At 46.9% G+C, this 21,931-nt stretch overlaps 1 protein-coding gene across 1 annotated transcript in view; it reads right to left on the bottom strand.

Annotated features, from left to right (window-relative positions):
- adcy8 (adenylate cyclase 8 (brain)) overlaps positions 1-20,225 on the bottom strand; it is a gene marked incomplete at its 5' end in the record, with an annotated part of 56,834 nt that extends 36,609 nt beyond the window's left edge. Inside the window, 2 exons of the mRNA XM_079285461.1 lie at positions 119-268; positions 19,344-20,225. Coding sequence (XP_079141587.1) covers positions 119-268; positions 19,344-20,225 — 1,032 coding nt within the window. The remainder of the gene's footprint in view (positions 1-118; positions 269-19,343) is intronic.
- Between the last annotated feature and the right edge of the window lie 1,706 nt (positions 20,226-21,931).

Here is a 21,931-nt window from a genome sequence, read left to right as displayed (position 1 = left end):
AGGCTCCGTTGTTTCCGGTGTAAATACCACGACAGCTCTTTCCTCTGAATGCAACGGGCAGCACCGTTGTGACCCTGTGAGCAGCGTTATCGTCTCTTGTCTCCAGCGGTGGACTCACCTGTCTCTGGTTCTCCGTCTCGAGTCGCAGCCGAGCCTCGATGCAGCGCCGCGTCTCCAGGAAGGCCTGGCGCTGAGCGCGGTCCGACAGGTAACTGATGAAGATGCCGGCGGTGTTCATGCACATGAACAACACGGCCTGAGCCGCGACCTGAAACACACACACACAGACGGAGGGTGAGCTCTCACACACGGCTCGGGATGTTTCTCTGTTTGGATCATTGCAGTTCACGAGCGAAGCAGTGACCGGAAACAAAAGTCGAACAAAAATAGATTCATTTTTTTTCGTTCATTCATTTTATTTGTTCATGCCAAACATTTTGCCACAACAAGACACCGCTTGCATATCAAGAGCATGTGGAAAGATGTGAAATGAAATGAAAACAAGAGTAAAAATAGAACAGAAGTTTAGTTTGCCACTGTGTGTGTGTGTCTGGTGTTCTATGTTGCATGTCTGTCGGTCTGTCGGTGTGTGCGTGTGTGTGTGTGCGTGTGTGCGTGCGTGTATGTGCGTGTGTGTGTTTAAAGAGTGTAAACACACCGCTGGTTATCGTGCTTCATCAGCACTGAGCTGCTGAGTTGAGTAGCACCGCTGAGCAGACGAGCAGAGGAACCTCTCGTGACCTCTCGTGACCTCTCGTGACCTCTCGGTTCATTCCTGTGAGATCTCTCGGCTCTGAATTAACGCAGGGCCAGTCTTACAACCAGCAGGCTTCTGTGGTGGCAGATAGGTGGAGATCTCACGCAGCCTTAGAGGACGCACAGAGTGTCGGGTCTGTGTCCAACAGCCAGCTGTCGTGTGAAGGAGAGGACATGGACGATGAGAGTGAATCAGATCTTGCATCAAATTCTGAAACGTGCATTAAAAGCACTGATCTGTATTCACTTGAGGAAATAAACTCGTTTTTGGATGTTACTTTCAATAGATCTGTAAAAGTGAGTGATTCTTTTCCTGACACGGAGAAGTTCATCCGATCTGTGGGGGTGGTGCAGAGAAAGGTGGGTTTGGACCTTTTAGACGGAAAAAGCGCTTCCGCCTGAAGAAACACATCACAACAAATTACAGCTTCTGGCTGATAGACGGTGTAGTTTTGGTGTTTTTTTCTTTTTAAGAAAACCTGCTTTTCCATCCCGCCGGCGAAACCAGAAACACAGCTGATGTAACACTCTGCAACACCACCGAGGGCTTTCACCACCACCTCCACCTCCGCCTGCTGGAGCCTCACATGATGCAAGCGTTAAAACAGGTTCACTTCACTGCTTCACCCACTCACACACACACACACACACACACACACACACACACACACACACACACACACACACACACACACACACACACACTCACACTCACACTCACACACACACACACACACACAGTCTGCCCTTCAAACTATCTGAAGATGTTAAACTGAACTTGTTATTGTTCCAAATGATCAGTTTGGAAGAATGATGGTGTTTATCTATCTTACCCTCACGGGGGAGGCATATGTGTGTGTGTGTGTGTGTGTGTGTGTGTGTGTGTGTGTGTGTGTGTGTGTGTGTGTGTGTGTGTGTGTGTGTGTGTGTGTGTGTGTGTGCAGAGTAAATACAGTCCCAGACAAGTCCGGACAGGTCCTGAGCATCTGCTGCCGTCTCTATCGGTTCTCTGTCTGTATCAAAAGGTCACTGAGGACGGTTTCATTGGACCGGTCTGCAGCCGGCCGATGAGATGGTCGATCAATCAGTCACGATTACAGGTGAAGAGGTTTTCATGGCTTTTAAAACATGTCCTCTGACATTTAAAGGGAAAACTGGATTGCCAGCCTGCCGACGAGGGCTCCAGAGCTCCAGGGTTCTGGTCTTCTGGGATTATGCACCACTACAGCACAACATTCACTAGCTGGATAAAAGCATGTCAGAAATGTCTCACATTCATCTAAACAGCTGGATCAGGTATCAGAGAGAGTCTATGCACCGATCCAATAATACAGTATTGTATCATTTATCAGCTCGTTGACGGCAAACATCATCAACACGTTTCCGATCCGTACGTCCTGCCTGATCAACCCGTTCTCCGTCCCAAAGCGTCACAGACCGTCTGAATGAGACTCACCGGCTCTCAACTAACTAACGTAGTTCAGAAGAGTGACACGTCGTCCAAAGCTGACGCTTGAGGATGTGAAGCTCAGGTCCACTGACCAAGCGTTGCTGTTTGATGAGAATGAGTCGTCCTGCTCTGTGGCCAATGATATGATATATGATGTATTGTAAGATTCATAGCCTGTAAGCAATGTTCTCCCAGACTCAGCAGTTCAGATGACAAATGTGGTGACTGTAAATCAACCGTGCTTTTCAAGAATAAATAAATGTTCTGTTCCCGCTCCAATCAGCCCCGTTAGTGTTCGTCTCAGAGGGTCAGAACCACAGACGAGTGTATTTCAATGCTTCTGTTATAGTTCAGTCCTGAGTGAGAGAAGCCTCCGTAGAGGTAGAAATCAAAGTGATGGTGATTTCATTGGTGGCTTCATTGCTCCCCGTGTGATGTCTCGTTTTCCTTTTTTGAATTCATTTTTTCCGGAGGAGAAAGGTCTCTTGCTCAAACACTCGAGGCCCTATTGTGTTGTATGATGAAAACCTCAAACAGACAGCTCAGTGTTCTCCGTCGCTGAGAGGAAAACGCTCCGCTGCCGTTTTCCTCTGCCGTAAAATTGCTGCACTGAGAGCTCATTTCAAGAGGAGCGAGTTGAGCATGAAGAGGGCATTTCTCCTGATTCCTCGTGTTCTCGACAGCTCGATGCTTTGTGGAGAGCGAGGTGACCGTTTATAAAAAGGGGGGGGGGGGGTCTCCTTCGACTGCTCGTAGGCCTCTCCGTCGCCACCGAACGATGTCGGAGTTAACGGAGAGGAGAGGCCGGAGGGTTAGAGGTGTTTGTTTCAGGATGCGACTCGATCCTCAAATATTGGCAGAGAGATTCTGGCCTTAAACTGAGACGGACGTTTGGTTCTGCTGAGCTGACAGATCCTGGTCCTGGTTCTGGGTGTTGTTTGAACTGCTCTCTGGACCAAAAGCAAAAGTTTCCATTTATCACACCATGAAGTAGACTCTCCCTCGAATGCATCAGTGGTTACTGTTAGCAGCCATACAAAAAGCTTTGCCTGAAAAACAATAAGAAAGTCTCAATTCAACAGTGACGCAACTAAACAGTCGAGTCGACAGTTGACAAAGAGCGCCGCCCTCCTGGAACATCGTCAGACTCACGGTGGACAAATTAACCAAATCCACGCATCACAACCTGAGACAAAGTCTGTTTTCGATCCACGTATTCTTCTTCCTTGTACCCACAATGCAACACGGTCACAGCCGATGTATCCTGCAGCAGAGACGGGCGGCTGCAGAGGTCTAATAGTTCATTGATTCATTTTCATTATTTTTGTTTAGTCTTTTATTACATGTTAATTGTATTTAGTTGATACTTTTAAATTGAGTAAAAGTGCACTGCAGACCAGAGCACATCAGATCAAGTAGTCAGAGATGATAACAGTGTAAAATAAATGTTAATTGAAGGAAAAAGCACAAACACACTGATGTGTAAAACTTAATATCTGTAGCAGAAACAACACGTTTACATGTTAACGACTGGGCCTTTAAGGTTGTATTTAGTGAAACTGTTTTAGTTTATTCTGACGATGGCGGAGGTGGTCATTAATTCAGTGGAGGCGGCTTAAAGAAAGTGCTGCAGGAAACCTTGCATGTTACCGTAGCGGAAAAATGTATCTTTGGGAGTGAATTTCACATCGAAAACTGAATATGTGTGGGAGTGTTTTTCCTTTAAGCCACACACACACACACACACACACTCCCCTGAGGCTCTTCACTGTATCTCACCGAGGTGGTGGTGTGTTACTGTGAATCTCTCCCAGGACACCATCAGCGTTGATTCAATTTCCAAGTCGCCCCCCCGAAGGCCTCTGCTCCTCCCACGGAGACCAAAATAGAAAAAAGCTGCGGTAGCTACGGTAGCCGCCGCGGCGTCCATGTTGTTTTTGGAAAAAGCAGCGCGGGCTCGCCATAAAGGGCATCAGCATGGAGACCGCCGGTGCTCTCATTAAAGGGAAATGCCAGTGATGTGGATGTTTTTAACGAGGCCTCATTAAGAGCAGCGGGCCAGGAAGAGGCGCAGCTTACAAACAGCTACACGGAAAATAATGAGGCGAAGGTTAATAATAATATTTATTATCATAATGTTTCCAATTTGATTCAAGGGTGAGAAGTGACATATTTAGTGTGACATGGGAAATAAACATGCACACGTCTGTCCTTCAGATTTAACAATGCAGAAATAGAAGAGAGATTTAAGAGACGGGCCGGACAATTAGTGAGTAACACGGCAAAATGATGTGAGAGCCAGAGGATCAATATTTCAGAGCGATCAGTTACCTCCCTGCACAATGACTACACTTGTATTTAATTCAGCAGGATTTACAGAATTACATTTGTATTCTGAAAGAAGCATCGCCTCAGTTTAACCTTAACCTTCTTCTGGTTTCACGGCAGTTCGTAAAATAGTCACAAAATCCAATCTTTTGCAGCCACGTAACTAAGCAACAGTTAAAAGCAAGTGACGTACTTTATAATATCCAAAGAGGACGACTGTTGGTGGACGAGAGGGGAGATGGACGAGTCCAACGTACAGGACTTTAAACCAGAAGACAGGTGTTCTACTTCAACCTAACTGTTGGTGTTGTTGTCTGAACCTAACTGTTGGTGTTGTTGTCTGAACCTAACTCTTGGTGTTGTTGTCTGAACCTAACTGTTGGTGTTGTTGTCTGAACCTAACTCTTGGTGTTGTTGTCTGAACCTAACTGTTGGTGTTGTTGTCTGAACCTAACTGTTGGTGTTGTTGTCTGAACCTAACTCTTGGTGTTGTTGTCTGAACCTAACTGTTGGTGTTGTTGTCTGAACCTAACTGTTGGTGTTGTTGTCTAAACCTAACTGTTGGTGTTGTTGTCTAAACCTAACTGTTGGTGTTGTCTGAACCTAACTGTTGGTGTTGTTGTCTAAACCTAACTGTTGGTGTTGTTGTCTAAACCTAACTGTTGGTGTTGTTGTCTGAACCTAACTGTTGGTGTTGTTGTCTGAACCTAACTGTTGGTGTTGTTGTCTAAACCTAACTGTTGGTTTAGTTTCTTAAACCTAACTGTTGGTGTTGTTGTCTGAACCTAACTGTTGGTGTTGTTGTCTAAACCTAACTGTTGGTTTAGTTTCTTAAACCTAACTGTTGGTGTTGTTGTCTGAACCTAACTGTTGGTGTTGTTGTCTAAACCTAACTGTTGGTTTTGTTGCTTAAACCTAACTGTTGGTGTTGTTGTCTGAACCTAACTGTTGTTGTTGTTGTCTGAACCTAACTGTTGGTTTAGTTGCTTAAACCTAACTGTTGGTTTTGTTGTCTAAACCTAACTGTTGGTTTTGTTGTCTAAACCTAACTGTTGGTGTTGTTGTCTGAACCTAACTGTTGGTTTAGTTGCTTAAACCCAACTGTTGGTGTTGGTGTCTAAACCTAACTGTTGGTTTTGTTGCTTAATTAAACCTAACTGGGGGTTTTAGTGTCTAAAGGCCAAATGTGCATCGTTATTTCAAGGGCAACCATAATGTTTTTTCTTAACTTAACAAAGTGGTTTTGTTGCTTTAACCTAACTTTCGTTTTTAACGTAATTTCGTCACGGAAACAGTTGTTCCGAGCGACGGCATAAAAGAGGACTATTCGTGTCTCTGTCTACGAAACCAATAGGTTGCATTTGGTGACGATGTGAGAGTGTCCTGGTATCTGATGACTGCTGTATGGAAACGCGCTGCGCGGGGCAGCTGGTTATGAGCAGCAGAGATAAACCTCGGAGCTGCCGGCGCCGGTCTCTGCAGAAAACACTCCTCTGCCAAATGAAGGGATTTATTCTGTGGCTTCGAGGTACAGAAGAGGACAGCGAATGATTAACTCGGCTTCACAGTCATCTGCCGACGACTAGATGAAGACGTTCCACAGTCAACACAGGCCGTCAAAAGATATTACATTTTAAATTTAACATTGCATGGACGGTCTCCATTAATAATTCATGCCCGCACCATTGCAATATCACTCTGATGTTTGCAGACAGACTTTGTAGAAAAACTCAGTGGACCGACTGTCAGAATTGAATCCAGCAGTGCAAACAGCTGTGGTCAGCGTCTCTATTTGAACTAGATTAAAGCTGGTGTAGCTGCAACGAGGCGGATCTAACCATCATAAATCTCTTCTGTCACACGAAGAATGAGTTAGATCACACCTCCTGCCAATACTAGCTTTACACAGCATTGGGTTTCACTCATTAGCAGTATTAAACAGGGATGTTCCAGTCTGCAGAGTGTCCATCAGTCTTTCTAAATACCCCCCAAAAAAGGAATGAGAATCAGAACCACCTCTTTGTGCTCAGTTAGAAATGCTGACACAGCGCTGTGATTGAGTGAGTGACTGAGCAGCACCAATGACTAACCGGCCGGTAGTTTCAATTACTAAAAAGCACACTGACAGCAACATTTCTCAGGTGTAAAACCTCTGAAGAGCTGCTGCCACATTTACATTTCAGTGTTTTATGAATGGTACTCATGAAGAGAGGCTGTTCAAGGAGAACTCGGCAGATATAGACACTACACTGTAGAAATATCGAGATAAGTTGTGAAATATTCATACTGGATTACCAAGATGTTCAGGGATGGCACTTGTTTTTCCAACGTACAACTAACTTCACTTAAGGGACATAACAAATGTACTTATTTTAACCCAATCCATTCTCTCTAGTGTCCACCAGGGGGCGACTCCTCTGGTTGTATAGAAGTCTATAGAAAATGACTCTACTTCTCTCTTGATTTATTACCTCAGTAAACATTGTAAACATGAGTTTATGTCTCAATCTCTAGTTTCAAGTCTTCTTCAATACAGCATGATGTTCATTTAGTACATTATGGTCCATTTAGAGTCACACAGACCATAAAGCAGGGGATGCTTTAGGGCGGGGCTACTGTGATTGACAGGTCACTGCTGCTACCAGAGCCCTAACTGGTGATTTATTTTTTTGTATTTTCCATTTTGTATTTTACCTTTTCCATTCTGCCATCACCAGAAACTTAACCTCAAAGGACAACATCTTCTTCCTGTTTAGTGCCATAAAGCGATGCCATCCATCGCAGCACAAACTGTCAAATACAGTGAAAAGGCCACAACATGAGGATGTTTGTTTTCACAGATCGCTGAGATCTCGACTGTGATGGTGTAATGTCGCTAAAACACGAATCACTCAATAGATATTTTGGCCCTCCAGTACAGTGCATGGGTATACATGCGGTATGAAGACGTTATTAGTGTAACGAGCTGATCTGACAGTGAAATCTCAGACACCTTCCTTTGACAGCCTGTGAGCAGCTCATCTTGGCACCTCCAGAATCACAGCTCGGTTGTTTTTCTCAGGCTGAACGTGTAAATTGGACCAAAGGCTGAGATGACGAGCGAACGTCTGCGCGAGGATGTGTGTGTTACAGCGGCTCCTGTCAAACACGCAGCGATGAAAGCTGAGATGTTCACCAATATGTTCGCAATCTGTGATCACAAGCAGCCCCACGGCGCAGCGCTGGGTTGGCTGGATGTATTTTTAGTGTGCGCTGCCTCCACACTCTAAACATCCATGTACAATCAAAGTTACCGTGAGGAACTGTTGTTGGTATCATCGTGCTTGTCATGCTATCAATGTCAACATGTTACCGTGCAAATTAGGACTGAAGACAAAGAACCGGCCGATGGGATGTCATTCGTTCAGCAGGTTTTAGGGCATGGATCAGAGTATTAGAGAAAGTATTAGTACTGCTGCATGCAGTATGCATTCAATAGGGACACAGCCTGATATTTCTGGCAAACTGGTTTTGACATTCTATGCATGAGGACACACTAAATATTTTCCTGGCATATGAAACAGTGTGGTAGTGTTGGTGCTGGAACGCACAGCATGTGTGAAACAATGATCTCCGCTCAAAGGTTCACCGACGACCTTTTCTGAAGCTTTAAACCAAACCGAGCCACAAGACTTCCACCGGCAGTTATGACCCAAGTCTGCATCTCCACGCACATTTGTGGAGAAGAAAAAAACATTTCTAAGAGTCATTAAAGGTCTCCTGAACACAGGGGCTAGAAAGAGACACATGTTTATGGCTCAAGACAACAGCGGTGGTTTTATAACAGCGACCTCTGACCCCTGAAGAAACCCTCCGTGAGGTCCGACAGAAGATCCAACATGTTTGTACTTCCCCCCGTCGTGGCCTCGGGCGAGGCTCCTCCCGAGCATGTGATGGTGACATTTCCCCACAGCTCTGCAGCTCGCTGGTCTCTTTAATGTCACTCTGTGGATGTAACGGCGGGTCTCGAGGAGCAGAGCCACTGGCTCTCTGTGAGGCTGTAAGCAGCTCTGATGGACCGATGACTGAATGCACAGAATGCTGACACGTATAGTACGTCTTCTCGAGTTCCCTCTCGCAGTATCAGAGTTCATCAATATTTTTCTGAGGTTGATTTGTTGGTATCACTCATGGAATCCTCCCTCTGCCCCATCTGCACAAGTCAGCATTACACCACATGTGATCTCCTTTGTTCTCTTGAGCTCTTGATGCTTTTTTTAAAATACACTTGTTGTGATAGCTCAATCAGAAATGCCTCCGATACAACGTGAAGTGCTGGATCGGGTATCGGCGGGTATGCGAGTGTCACGTGTTACACAGGAACAACACGTATCGGGCGTATTGTGATCAGTGCATGCTGTCCGACTCTCACCACAGATGAGAAAGATACGAGATGGCTCAATAGTCAGCTGCTTCCATCATCAGCGACGGGGAAATCAAGGATGGAAGTAGCCAACGAGTGAGCCAACCCGCTTCTTTCTCTTGTCTGTTGAGAGTTGCCCATGCTCAGTACCGGCGCGTCGGTGCTAGCGGGGAAGTATAACGTTAGCCAGAGCTAGCAAAACGTCAAACTAGACAACAAAAGAAAGCTCTCTGCCATTCATCCTCTCTATGTATTTGTTCATGTGTTACAAAAGGTTTAACCAGAACATATCATCGCATCTTTTGTGTGTTTTCCGACAAAAATCCAGCGACACGATTTTATCAGGATACTTAAGTCACGATACGATATTTTTGCCATATGGTGAGTATTGCGATATCAAACATAGCAATTTATTACCTGTTTTCGATGTCAGATTATACAGTTTGTCAACATCTGTTTTATCTAATGAGATACATTTTTCACTCGGTTCCTCCAACTTCAGTCTGTTTCTAAGAGGCCTCAAGAAACCGCTTCTGCGACCGGAATAAATGTCCGTTCGTGGGACAGATAGTGACCACGACTGGGGACAAATGAAGCCGAAGCATTCCGAAAAACGTGAAAACAAAACAGCTTGTGAGAAACTATCCAGAGCCACAGAACACTAAATGAGAGAAGATGTTTCGGTGTCTAGAATCAACACAGGTCCACAGATTATTCTTTTTAAGCATGACGGTTAAAATCCCAATTTACACATCGATGAAAGAGCACTCTTAAAATGTCCATTTCAATCAAGAGAGCCACTTCTCAGTCTCTCTGCCGGGCGAGGACACATTTGGCGGCGATGACTCTAACACTTTCTAAAAGCTAATGGTTTTCGCGCTGGCAGAATCATATCACACATGACGGATGGTCGTCGTTGTGTAACACGCGGTGCCCACGGGCAGATTCACGGGCAGCTTGGCAGTTTTCAATGGCAAGTGTCAAACGGCTCTGTTTGGGTTCCAGAGATGGAAGCGGCTCCGACCGCTGCTGAGCAGGAAGAGCGATCGCTGCGTCCCCGATGAAGCCAAACTGATCAAGATGTCAGAAACCGAGTCGTCGATACAGATACCAGCGGCATTACACAATCCTCAGTATTAACAATAAAACGGTCAACAGTTAGAGAGCTCGTTACATTTGAACATGACAGCATAATAATTTACCTCAGCTTAATTCTCCTTTTACTAATTAGAACTTGAAGGCATCATAACGATATAATTTACCTTTGCCTAATATTTTTTCGACTCTGAATCGAGCTTAAACGCATCACGATAACGTCATAATATACCTCAGCCGTTATTCATTTATTATTTCTACGTGATCCACAAAAAAACTGTGTTGATGATGTAAATATATAATATATATATATTAATTACAACAATATTTTATAAATTCATGAGAAAAATCTCATTCAAAGCAGCCATCTTTCTCTTGAGTGAATTATAATTTCAGACAGAAAAAATTAAATAAAAACCAAAACGCTCGTAACTGAAAGGTGTTTCTCTGGTCAAACTATTTTTCACCACCAGAGTGGAACACAGGTTATTGGTTCTTTTTCCCGTGTACCTGCTGGTTTTTCCACATTTCAAACAGATAACAGCAATCCAGAAGTAATCTCATTAAAAGAACCCCAGAGGAGAGCGGTGAGCGCTGCTGCCCGCTGCTATGAATAGATTACAGCCGGGAGGTAATCCTGTCTGAAATCATCCTCAATGTGAAGAATAAGCCGAGAATCACCCTCACTTTAAGCCTAAAACCTCATTCAATGTGTTCTCAGACTCAAACAGGACAAATGTTGCTTATCAAACCCGCTTTATAATCTGTGGGGTCAACACACCAAAAACAATAATGGACACGAGAGAAGGATTTCATCTTGCTTTCATTTAAAAAACTTGTTTTGTTGCTTAAACCTAACTGTTGGTGTTGTTCTCTCAACCTAACTGTTCGTAGTTATTTTAAAGCCAAACATGATGTTTTTCCTTCACCTAACTTCCTTTTTTAACGTTAACGTAAACGTTAAGAAGCTGACAATTCGTGTCCCTGTACACAAAACCAACAGAATGTATTTCGTGACTATTTCACCAACTGCCGTGACACGGTTGTGACGACCCTGTCTGCCTGTGTGGCTGCTTTCCTTGCAGGTGTGGCAGTGGGTCGTCAGGCAGAGTGGAACACCTGAGGCAATTAACTCCACTGGCCCGGGTGCCTTTATAAAAGCCTCTGGAGCGTCAGCTGGCTCGGGCTCCTTCCTGAGACACACTTTGGTTTCGGGTGTGTTACACTACACAACACTGCATATACACTTCACACGCACCCACTCACTTACACTGCTGACTTCACATGTCACTGTTAGTTTATGTTTGTCTTTTTCATTACTTTAAACTTAATAAATAATGAATCAACTGCCTTATTGAATGCGTCTCCCTTTTTCGTCATGGCCGTTCGGCCCGGTTTGTGACAGAGTGCTCACACATCAACCAACCAACAGTTAGGTTGATGCAACAAAACCAAAAGATGGATTTAGGCAACAGAACCATCACACATTTAAGCTTCTTGTATTCTCCGGCAGCAGCGCTGACGTTCTGTCGGCCGTTCAGTGAAGGTACACAAAGAGAAGCTTTCACTGAGATCACTGTCTCGCTGCCGGGCCGAATAATAGAGGAAGAGGACGGGTAGATGAGTGTTGAGTCAGCCTTTGGCAAGAAAAACTGAATGACTTGCAGGTAAATATCAAGGTCATTCACCACTGCTGAAAAACACTGGATCCACACTGACGCGTTTCAGTGTCGAGAGGTGACATTTGAATTTAAAAGAGCAAAGGAATAGACTTCAGTGACGGGAGGAAGAAGGTGGAAAATAGTTTCCATATTCCCTGAAGGGGGTTTCAGGACGGACTCCGCTGTGAAACCACACGAGGTGTCATTCATCAGGTCAAGACGCTCCTCTGGCACGAGAACTGCACAGAAAAGGTTGAAGAGCCCAAAGCAGAGCGGAGGAAATGAGCCACTACAGGGTGCCATGTTTTTATGGTTTCAGAGACTCGGGGTCAGTAAATCTCCCAGACACACCGTTTCATTTGGTCTCACCGCGGACAAGGCCGGGGGAATAAACAAGGAGACAAAAACCCCCTCGGTGAAGTTTGTGATGGCAAAGAGCTGGATACTAAATCCAGCTCTTCATTGTGCCTTCAAACAGACCTGAGAGGCTGGAGCCGGCGTCCGTGTGTCTTACTGTTTCATCCATTTTATTCTCTCTTCTTTCATGTCTCAGGCAGCAACATCAAACTGAGAGGCAGTGCGGGCTTTCTTTCATATGCGCTCTACTCGTGGATTGAATGGATACTCGTTTTAAGAAGTTCAGTCACACATTACCGCGAACTCTCAAATAGCTAAACAGTAGCGAGCCCCCAATGAAGGCGCCGCTGAGCTTCTGTGCTGGAGTAGTTCACGGATAAAAGCAATATGTACTGTACATGTCTGAGCATTCTACAGATGGCCAATTCATTTTTAGATGTTTTAGAAACAGGAAGTCTTCAAAAATCTATATTTGAGTAAATATTTTGCAGTCATATCAAAGTGTTTACAGGATATTCAACCTTTGTTTCTTTATAACACATTTAATACTTGGACTTCGTTCTTTAAAGGCTTGTACAAAGGCAATAAAGTAGTCCCTAAATATGAGTGTACAGATCATTACACGTCATTGTGGAGGTTGGTTTATGGCGTTTTACCGGTTGCACTCTTTGTTTTCTTGCTTCTTCACAGTAACGTTAGCTTAGAATGCAGCAACAAACGGCGTGTTGAGCGTTAACATCTGTTCAATGTGCTCGTAGCTCTGCAGAGGCCTCGTGCTGAAACCTGCACAGTAAGGTCAGCTGCTCATGATGTGGGTGCAAAGGTAGCTGCCGGGTTGTATTTAGTCTCTTAATGAATCACAGGTGTGTGTTGGGAGGAACATGAATGAAACCAATCAGCACAAATTGGACAAGCAAGCGCTGTTCTGCAGCAAAAACGTTGTTAAAACAACAAATATGGATTGAAGCAGAATATTACATGTTTCAGAAATAATTACACACATTATTTTTCTTCAGTTGACTTTACAACTCTGGTGTTATTAGAAATCAAACGTTCACATGAAGTAAAGTACGCATCTCACTGTCTGAACCATGCACCATTGAAATACGTTGCACCAGAGGAAAGTAATGAGAAAACATCCTCTGGGAACCAGGAGAGTCTACGCAGGAGCTCATGTCAGTCTGTCGGGTACTGTTGTGACATTTCAGGCTGGATTCTACAGCTGGACAGCTGGACAGACGGACAGACGGACAGGTGGACAGGTGAGGGAGGTGACAGCCGCAGACACTATCTCAGAAGTGATGGTAATTGTGTAAATAATTCGAGGTAAAAACATGAATAATTTGTGGCGGCGAGACTCACACATACTGAGTAACACGTATTTGAAGGAAGCTTTTATAATATTTAATGTATAATATTAAAAGACACTTTTCTCCACTTTGGCAGTCAAGCCGTCCCCTCGTGTTTGTACGGTTAGGTTTTAATGACGCCTGCTGATTTCTAAATGGATGAGAAGTGTTGACTTCCTGCCCTGATTTGGGGGTTCATCCATGACAGAAGAATAAGAACGAAGGACGGTAAAAGCTTTTAACACTGCGGCAATGTTTGGAAACGCTTCGGAGGTCACGGAGCAAAAAGCGTCACGGAAAAAAAAGTCAGCCATGAAAAACTGAAAAAGCTGCTGCTGATGGCCTCCATCCTTCATCAAATATTAAGAGCGGCTGAGTGCAGTGTCTGGTAACAGCAAGACTGTCCGAGATCAACCGCATGACACCGGCGAGATAAAGGAGGAGGAAGAGGAGTGTGAAAGGGAGGCGAGGTGAGTGGGGAGGAAGGAGAGGACACAGGATGGAGTCACCGATTCCTCGAGTTTGTCCAAAAACAGAGAAAACGTCTACGGAGGGGAAAGAAAAGGGAAAGCTGCAGGCAGACGGCCACACTTTAAAGGTCACCAAGACCTCCGATGCTATAATGCTCTTAGCTCCACCAAAACACACACATTATCATATTCAAGCCAGAACAACCGAATCTGTTATTTCCGGACGCCTCTGTTCCTTTCACAGCAGGTGAAAAGACTTGTGCACAAAGGCAGAGATCAATACAGCAGCGACCGCAGAACCAGAACCAGGGTTTCAGGAGGAGGAGGAACAAAAGCAAACGGCGGGTCAATGTGAGCTTATTGTTCAGAGAAGATGGGACGTGACAGAGTTGGTGTGAGAGCTTTAAGGGAAATGCAGCCGCCAATACTGAAGCCTTCGATGTGCCGGAGACAAAGGGTGTGGGTCCAGCAGGGGAACCGAGAGGCCCTGAAGAGACGGAGACGGATCGATGGAGGCAATACTGAGTCTGTCAGGAAGACGGAGGGAGAAGTGGACGACTCTTTCTTCTGTCTGACCTCCACAGTCTGAACGGAGGCTCTACTGAAACAGTATAAAAGAGACAGATACGTCTCTGGGCTTCTGATAAACCGATATTAAGGATTGCATTGTAGGGGGCTGAGGTCCAGGGTAATTCGAGGCTCCACCCACTCCCTCAGGAGAGCATTGGGATCAGGTGTGGGAGGAGACACACCTGTAGCTGATCTCCTCATCAGGGAGGTGAATCAATGTGAAGCAGGACAGCTGATCAGAGGACAGCGTGCTGAGAGATCCAGAGAGCAGTAAGCGGCCCGGCTGGAACAGTTTATTCTGTCTGGTTTTGTGATAGAACTCTGGACTGAGCTAGGTTTGATGTTTTTGTGTTTCTTGGAGTTTATTTAATTAAAGATCCTGAAAACTGCAGAACTGCCTCTGATTGCTGTGCTGCCACTATTCCCTGTGTCCTCTGTACAATCCTGTTACACTATCAATGCACAACTTTGATGAATACAACAAATTATCAATCAGATTTTATGTTCATGTGTCACCTCCAAACAGCTACGTGTGTTAAAGTTTCTCAGATTACATCAAGATAACGTTATGATTTAGCTTCACCCAACACTCAGTTTCACTGAACAGAGCCTGAACGCATCACAATGTAACCTGACGGAGCCGTGGTTCGTTAGCCGTTAGCGGTGCTGCTATCGTCCTGTGAACGTAAACAGGGATTTGATTGGTGACAGTGCAACATGTAGTACAGATGTCAGAGCGACTGCGCTCCGTTACGACCTCATGAATACGTCTTTGTGCAGGAATATTTGAAGTGAAACTCCAGAGTTTCCCTTTCTAATTAAACCCACAGTGAACGCCCCCCCCCCCCCCCCCCCCCCCCTGTAGTCACTGTGTTCATCATATGGTCACCCCGTCCTCAAGCAAACACAATTAATAAGAGCAGATTAGCACCGCTTGAGTCCAGGATGTTTCATTTCACAGCGAGCCCGGTCCTCCTAAACCACAGGAGTGCAGCGAGCCCCAACGAGCACCAACACGCAATGCTAAAATATAATCCCCCCCCCCCCAGCAGCCGAGCTTCCTGTGAGCTGATACTTATAATAATGACACAAGCTAAGATGGTTCACAGGGCGAGTGAATGCTAATTAATCACTCAACCTGTGAGCCAGTGATGATCTAAAGATATTTAAATGAATCATTTTTGTTAACCCTCTGAACCCCAAATTTGATTGAAAAGCTTGTTTTCTTTCAGAAATCGCCAAACCTGCAGCGCGAATCACAGCCAAACGCTGTAAAAAGTCATTATCGTCAGATATCCATCTGCACTACGGTCCTCAAACACATCATGTGCCACAAACGCAAAAAAGCACGCAAAAAAAGCAGCCAAATCAAAGCTTAAAATTGTGATATTTCATCACAAACATTTTTACCGTTTACTCTAAAAACATTAAATACATTGCAGTGAAATCGAGGCGACAGAGAAAAATGTGACGGGAGCAAAACACAGAGGGTTAATGTTCATTATGGATTTGGTGATCGCATATCACGCAAAAATCCATCTTGACGGCTTCAAGTAATGTTTCTTTGTCTTTTTTTCAACAAAGACGACACAAACGTGTTGCTTTCAACCAGAGGCCCATTTCACAATAACAGCTTGGAAGTGCTGCCGTTGGTTGATTTTTGTTTTTATAATAAATAAAAAAGAATGGAGGACTCAAGCGTGCAAACTAGTGCTGATATGGTTTTTCTAATAAGGGTTGCGTAATAATATATGAATTCATTCCTAATATGACAAAGTTGGAATGAATTCTTGACTGTTTACAGAAGTGACAGCACCAGTGTGTATCACAGTATTATAGTTTAGTACATTATAGTATTACTATACTATTACTCTGTGCTGGTCGTCATGGTGTCCGTCACTGCTCACGTCAACAAACAGACACAGTGTTCAGAGCAGCAAATGGAAAAGCTTTTATGGACTGAAACCAGCTGAGTCACGGTTGTGTTTAATCTGTCACATATCGTAGTTTTTATTGATCTGGAACAAAGAAATCATAAAACACTGTCATCACTCACTGCAAAGCCGAGCATCAGACCCAGCTAACAGCTAGCAGCTAACAGCTAGCAGCTAACAGCTAGCAGCTAACAGCTAACAGCTAGCAGCTAACAGCTAGCAGCTAACAGCTAACAGCTAGCAGCTGCCCGACCTCTGACACAGCAGTGTGTGTTGCGTCTGTTCTCCTCTCTCATTGGACAATGAAAACAAAGTAAAGTACAATATAAGTAAATGATGATGAGAGCAAGTTTAAAGAACAGTTTCAATGTACATGCTTACCAGGACTCAAGTAATGCATTTAATGACTATTTACCTCAATTCTGATCTATGAAATAGTGGGAAAGGCCTTTGAAGGTACAACCTTTAACCAGCAGGACTTCCCCTCAGACACGGAGCTCAGAGTTACTACTGAAGACAGCCGGGACGTGGGAATCAGCTTATTACTATGTTATAGTCATTATTACAAAGTAAAAGGATAATATAGAGTTGTTGATGGTTGACTGACTTCACATCGCCTGTATCGTTGCAGACCAGCTGCTATAATCAAACAACAGTATGGATCAGCAATGATCGGCAAAAACGTCATCAGGGATCTTTCACAAAACAATCAAAAACAGCCGATAAGAGTATCGATAAAGAGTACTCGTATGGAGAGAATCCTAACGATGCCCGTATAGTCGCTTCTGATTCTCTCATGTTGAATCATCCTCTGCGGCTGAGAGGTTTTAAATACCACAAACACAGACACACGCTTCATCCGCAGCATGCTGACCGATGGAGAGCAACACTGTCACTGGACTAATGAAGGCCGCATTCATGTCAAACTGAGTGATGTCACTCTGTTTACATTCCAACAGGCTCCATTAAAACCAAACCTGATCCAAAGTTACAAAGTCAGCTTCTGACTGATGAATTATGACGTTATGATCACGTTTACTCATGACAGCAAGACAAGATGGAGTCACTACGAAACACCTTTACCAGCACCAACTGCAATCTGTGAAGCGTTGCAGCTACATGATCCAATCAACAGTGTTTGTTGGCCACAGCTCACATATCACCGCTGCAGTGAAGTATCCCGTCACTAGTCCGGTGAATTATAACGAGGAAGAAGCTTCTCTCACAGCTTAAGTTGCCCCACGACAAACAACACAGCTAAAGGAAACTGCTCTGATCTTAAAGCTCCTGTTGTGCCTCCATACAGCCGGCATGGTGCTGCAGCTTCTGAAGGCATTACACAAGCTGACGTTTCCACCACTGACGGACTGGCTGCCTTTGGAAGCAAAGAATCAAGGAAAGAGGAAACTAGGACACCAGAAAAGGGCATTGTTTAAAGATGAAAGTCGGCCCTTTTACCTCATTGGCGTTCGGTGTATTCTGAATCCAGTGTTCATGGTTACAGGGCTCGTGTGCTGCTTTGTTTGCTCCAGACTTACATCAACAACAAAATTGGGGGATGCATGCAGGTTTATGTGAAAGCTGATTTATGATCATAATATTCACCAGTAGGGGGTGCTGAGCGTATTTCAGGCCGTGTGTGTGTGTGTGTGTGTGTGTGTGTGTGTGTGTGTGTGTGTGTGTGTGTGTGTGTGTGTGTGTGTGTGTGTGTGTGTGTGTGTGTGTGTGTGTGTGTGTGTGTGTGCGTGTGTGTTGGACAGCTCCCGGTGCTGAAACCTCAGCAGTCGAGACCAGAAACGACCTAATTTCATCATCACAGCTGGAAAAAACGTTCACAAAATAAATTGAAAAGAAATCAGGAAATCAAAGACCGGTTACCCACAAACACATCAACACACGCCGAGCTTCACTGACAAAGAAAGACCTGCAGCATCGACTGCAGACAGTCTGGACTGTTATGATCGGAATGGAAGAGCAAGGATGAGGAGACGGCTGATCAACATCTCATCAGGATCCAGGAACTCTGAACACATTTAGTCTGTGAGACGCACTGATGGACAGAAACAAGTGAAGTGACGAGGAGATGAGGAGATGAGGAGGAGGTCAATTTAGGAGAAGAATGGGAGGACTGGAAGAGAAGAAGAAGGGAGGAGAGAAGAGAAGGACAGAAGGCAAAAATATGAAATAAGAGAAAGATTGAGAAACTGGACAGGAGGAGCAGAGGATTAGGGGGAGGCGAAGGGAAATGAAGGAGAAAGAGCAGAAGGAGAATGAGGGGAGAGGAGGATTGAAAAGAAGAGAAGTCTGAGAGAAGAAATGGGAGGAAGGTGGAAATCCTGGAAAAGAGAGGGAGAATTAGGGAGAGGCAAAGGGTAATAAAGGAGAGGAGGTCAACAATGGAGGAGAAGAGGAAAGATGAGAGGAAGATGGAGATTGAGGAAAAAGAGGAGGGAGAATTAGGATTCCAGAAGGAAACAAAGGAGTAAAAGGTTGAGGATGGAAGAGGTGGAATTAAGAGAGGGGGAGGAAGATGGAGAGAGAGGGGTGGGGGGGGACTGGATGGAAATGAAGAAAGGAGGAGAGTAGAGGAGGGAGGGGAGAAAGAGAAAAAGGAGAGGAGGTGTGGACAACAGGGACAAGGAGAACGAGCAGAAATAAAAAGAGAGTGAAGAAATGGGATCAAGATGGAGAAACTGGAAAAGAGGAGATTAGGGGGAGGCAAGAGGGAAATAAAGGAGGAAGAGGAGGAGGTCAACAGGAGAGTAGAGGAAGAGGGGGATTTAGAAAAAGAGGAGGAGAAGAGACAGGTTCAATGAGAGATGGAGGTGGGGGAAGAAGATGGATAAGAGGAGGATTTAGAGGATTGAGGAGAGAGGGGGGGGTCACTAAAGCAGAGGAGACGAGAGAGTGGAGGAAGGTGAAGGAGATAAAGAGGAGAGGAGGATTGAGGAGGGGACAGGTGGGAGCTCACCTGGTTGGTAGAGAGCGGTGCATTCTGGGAGATGAACATCTGGACCAGGATGTGGAGCCCCGAGGTGAACAGCCCGGCCAGGATGGCCCAGGTGAGCGGCAGCGGCAGCATGCTGTAGGTGGCGAACAGCGTGAACAGCACGTAGCCCACCCCGTCCCCCAGCAGCCCGTAGCCCAGCCCGGCGGCCAGGATCTGCGTGGCCATGGCCACCCAGGTGACCACGCCGCTGTACTGCAGGTAGCTGTGCGACGTGGTGTCCTTCCGCACCACGACCAAGGCACAAATGACGACCTCGACGCCCGTGAAGAAGCCCAGCAGCGCCCCTTTGATCGGGTCCATCGGGGAGGAGGCCAGGGTGAGGTGCAGCACCAGCAAGGTGAGCTTGGTCACCACGTCCAGGATGTTCATCACCACCACCGACTTGCGCCTCTGGCCCAGGAAGTAGCGCTGGTAGAGGTGCTCCAGGTCGCGGGACTTGAAGGCGTTCCGCAGCGTCGGGAAGATGACCCCCCGGTACGTGTAGCCCCAGTTCAGGAAGAAGTCGGAGTTGCTCGGCGCGCAGTCGATCTGCAGGAAGCCCAGGTCGCTGCTGGCGCGCTCCGGGAACACCTTGGTGCCGCCGTTGTTGTGCCCCACCGACGTCCGCCCCGCAGAATGCTTCCGCGCGTCCTGGCTCGGGTCGTAGGGCTCGTCCACCCCTCCTCCGCCCTGCTCGTGGATGAACCGCTGCTCGGTGATGTGCCGCACCGCGTTCTGCCACAGCAGCCGTTTGGGTCGCGCGCTGCTGCCGCCGCTGCTGCTGCTGTTGCTGCTGCTCGGGGTCTTGTTGATGGTGTACAGCTCCTCGCTCGCGCTGGAGCACCGGACCTCGGACAGCTCCATCGCTGCTGCTGTTGTGTTCTCCTCTCTATCGGTTGTGTCGCTTATTATTACCCCTCCCTTTGTTTCCCCGGTTGTGAGTTATCTCAGCAATTTTTGGGGAGACGAAGTCCTCATCGTGCGCATCGAACCGGGGGTGCGGCGAGCGCGGCGCGGGGTGAAAGCGCGCGGTTGGAGGTCATCGTCACGCAAACGATTCCACTGAAGAAACAGCAGGTAAATCCGACTCGAGTGGAAAAGCATCGCCAAGATTAACCGCGTGCCACCATCATCTTCATCATGCACCGTATCTCCTGTGCTGAGAGAGTAAAACAAAATCACCACGCGGTGTGTCCAAGCGGCAGCTCGAGCCACCGTGCGCCGCCCGTCCGCACCATCAGGGTGCTGCGCGGGGCCACGGGAGAGCCGGGATCCGTGAAAAACAACACCAAGGCGGGTGGTTTTGTGGTGCACGCGGTATCAGTCCTTAGATCTTAGAATTTCACCCCTAACCCCCCCCCCCCCTCCACCAAAATAAATGTCTCGGGCGTCGTTGGCACAGCTGGGTCCGTTTACTCTTTTCCTTGCACCTGCAGCTGAAGGGTGAAAAACAAAAAAAAGCACAAATTACGTTAATCCCCGTTTTCGGTGACGTTCATAAAAATATCCAACAAAAAAAATAGACAAATCCGGTAAAGTCAGCAGGCGAAACGTGAAAATCCGGTAAATAGAATCCGGTACCTTGAACGTGGTCTCGAGCCAGAGGAAATGCAACTTGTTGTTGCTCGAGAGGCTCTCAGACAGGATCAGAGTCAAGCGCGCGAGCTCCGCATCGCGGATCAACCCTCCTTCTCGTGCCTCTCCATCGACAAGTGTGGGCTCGCGCGCTTGAATGCAACACCTGGCTCCAGGGAAGGGGGGGGGGCTGTGTGTGTGTGTGTGTGTGGGGGGGGGCTGTGTGTGTGGGGGGGGGCTGTGTGTGTGTGTGGGGGGGGGCTGTGTGTGTGTGTGTGTGGGGGGGGGCTGTGTGTGTGTGGGGGGGGCTGTGTGTGTGTGTGTGTGGGGCTGTGTGTGTGTGTGGGGGGGGGGCTGTGTGTGTGTGTGTGTGTGGGGGGCTGTGTGTGTGGGGGGGGGGGCTGTGTGTGTGTGGGGGGCTGTGTGTGGGGGGGGGGCTGTGTGTGGGGGGGGGGCTGTGTGTGTGTGTGGGGGGGGGGGCTGTGTGTGTGTGTGCGTGTGTGTGGGGGGGGGGGGGCTGTGTGTGTGTGTGTGGGGGGGGGCTGTGTGTGTGTGTGGGGGGGCTGTGTGTGTGGGGGGGGGGGCTGTGTGTGTGTGTGGGGGGGCTGTGTGTGTGTGGGGGGGCTGTGTGTGGGGGGGGGCTGTGTGTGTGTGGGGGGGGGGGCTGTGTGTGTGGGGGGGGGCTGTGTGTGTGGGGGGGCTGTGTGTGTGTGTGTGTGTGTGTGTGTGTGTGTGTGTGTGTGGGGGGGGGCTGTGTGTGTGGGGGGGGGGGGCTGTGTGTGTGTGGGGGGGGGGGCTGTGTGTGGGGGGGGGGGGCTGTGTGTGTGTGTGGGGGGGGGCTGTGTGTGTGTGTGTGGGTGGGGGGGGGGGGGGCTGTGCCAAGACACACAACAACGCTGCTCCGTTATCTCTGACCGCCCGAGGGAAAGCGGCTCGTGTCCGTGCAAAGCGTCTCCAAAAACAAACAATGTCCCCGTGCAGCGCGCGAGGATGAG

This window comes from Melanostigma gelatinosum, assembly GCF_949748355.1.
Source record: "Melanostigma gelatinosum genome assembly, chromosome: 15".
Taxonomy (NCBI): Eukaryota; Metazoa; Chordata; class Actinopteri; order Perciformes; family Zoarcidae; genus Melanostigma; species Melanostigma gelatinosum.
Note: the sequence above shows the minus strand (reverse complement) of the source record. Positions and strands in the feature narration are given on the sequence as shown.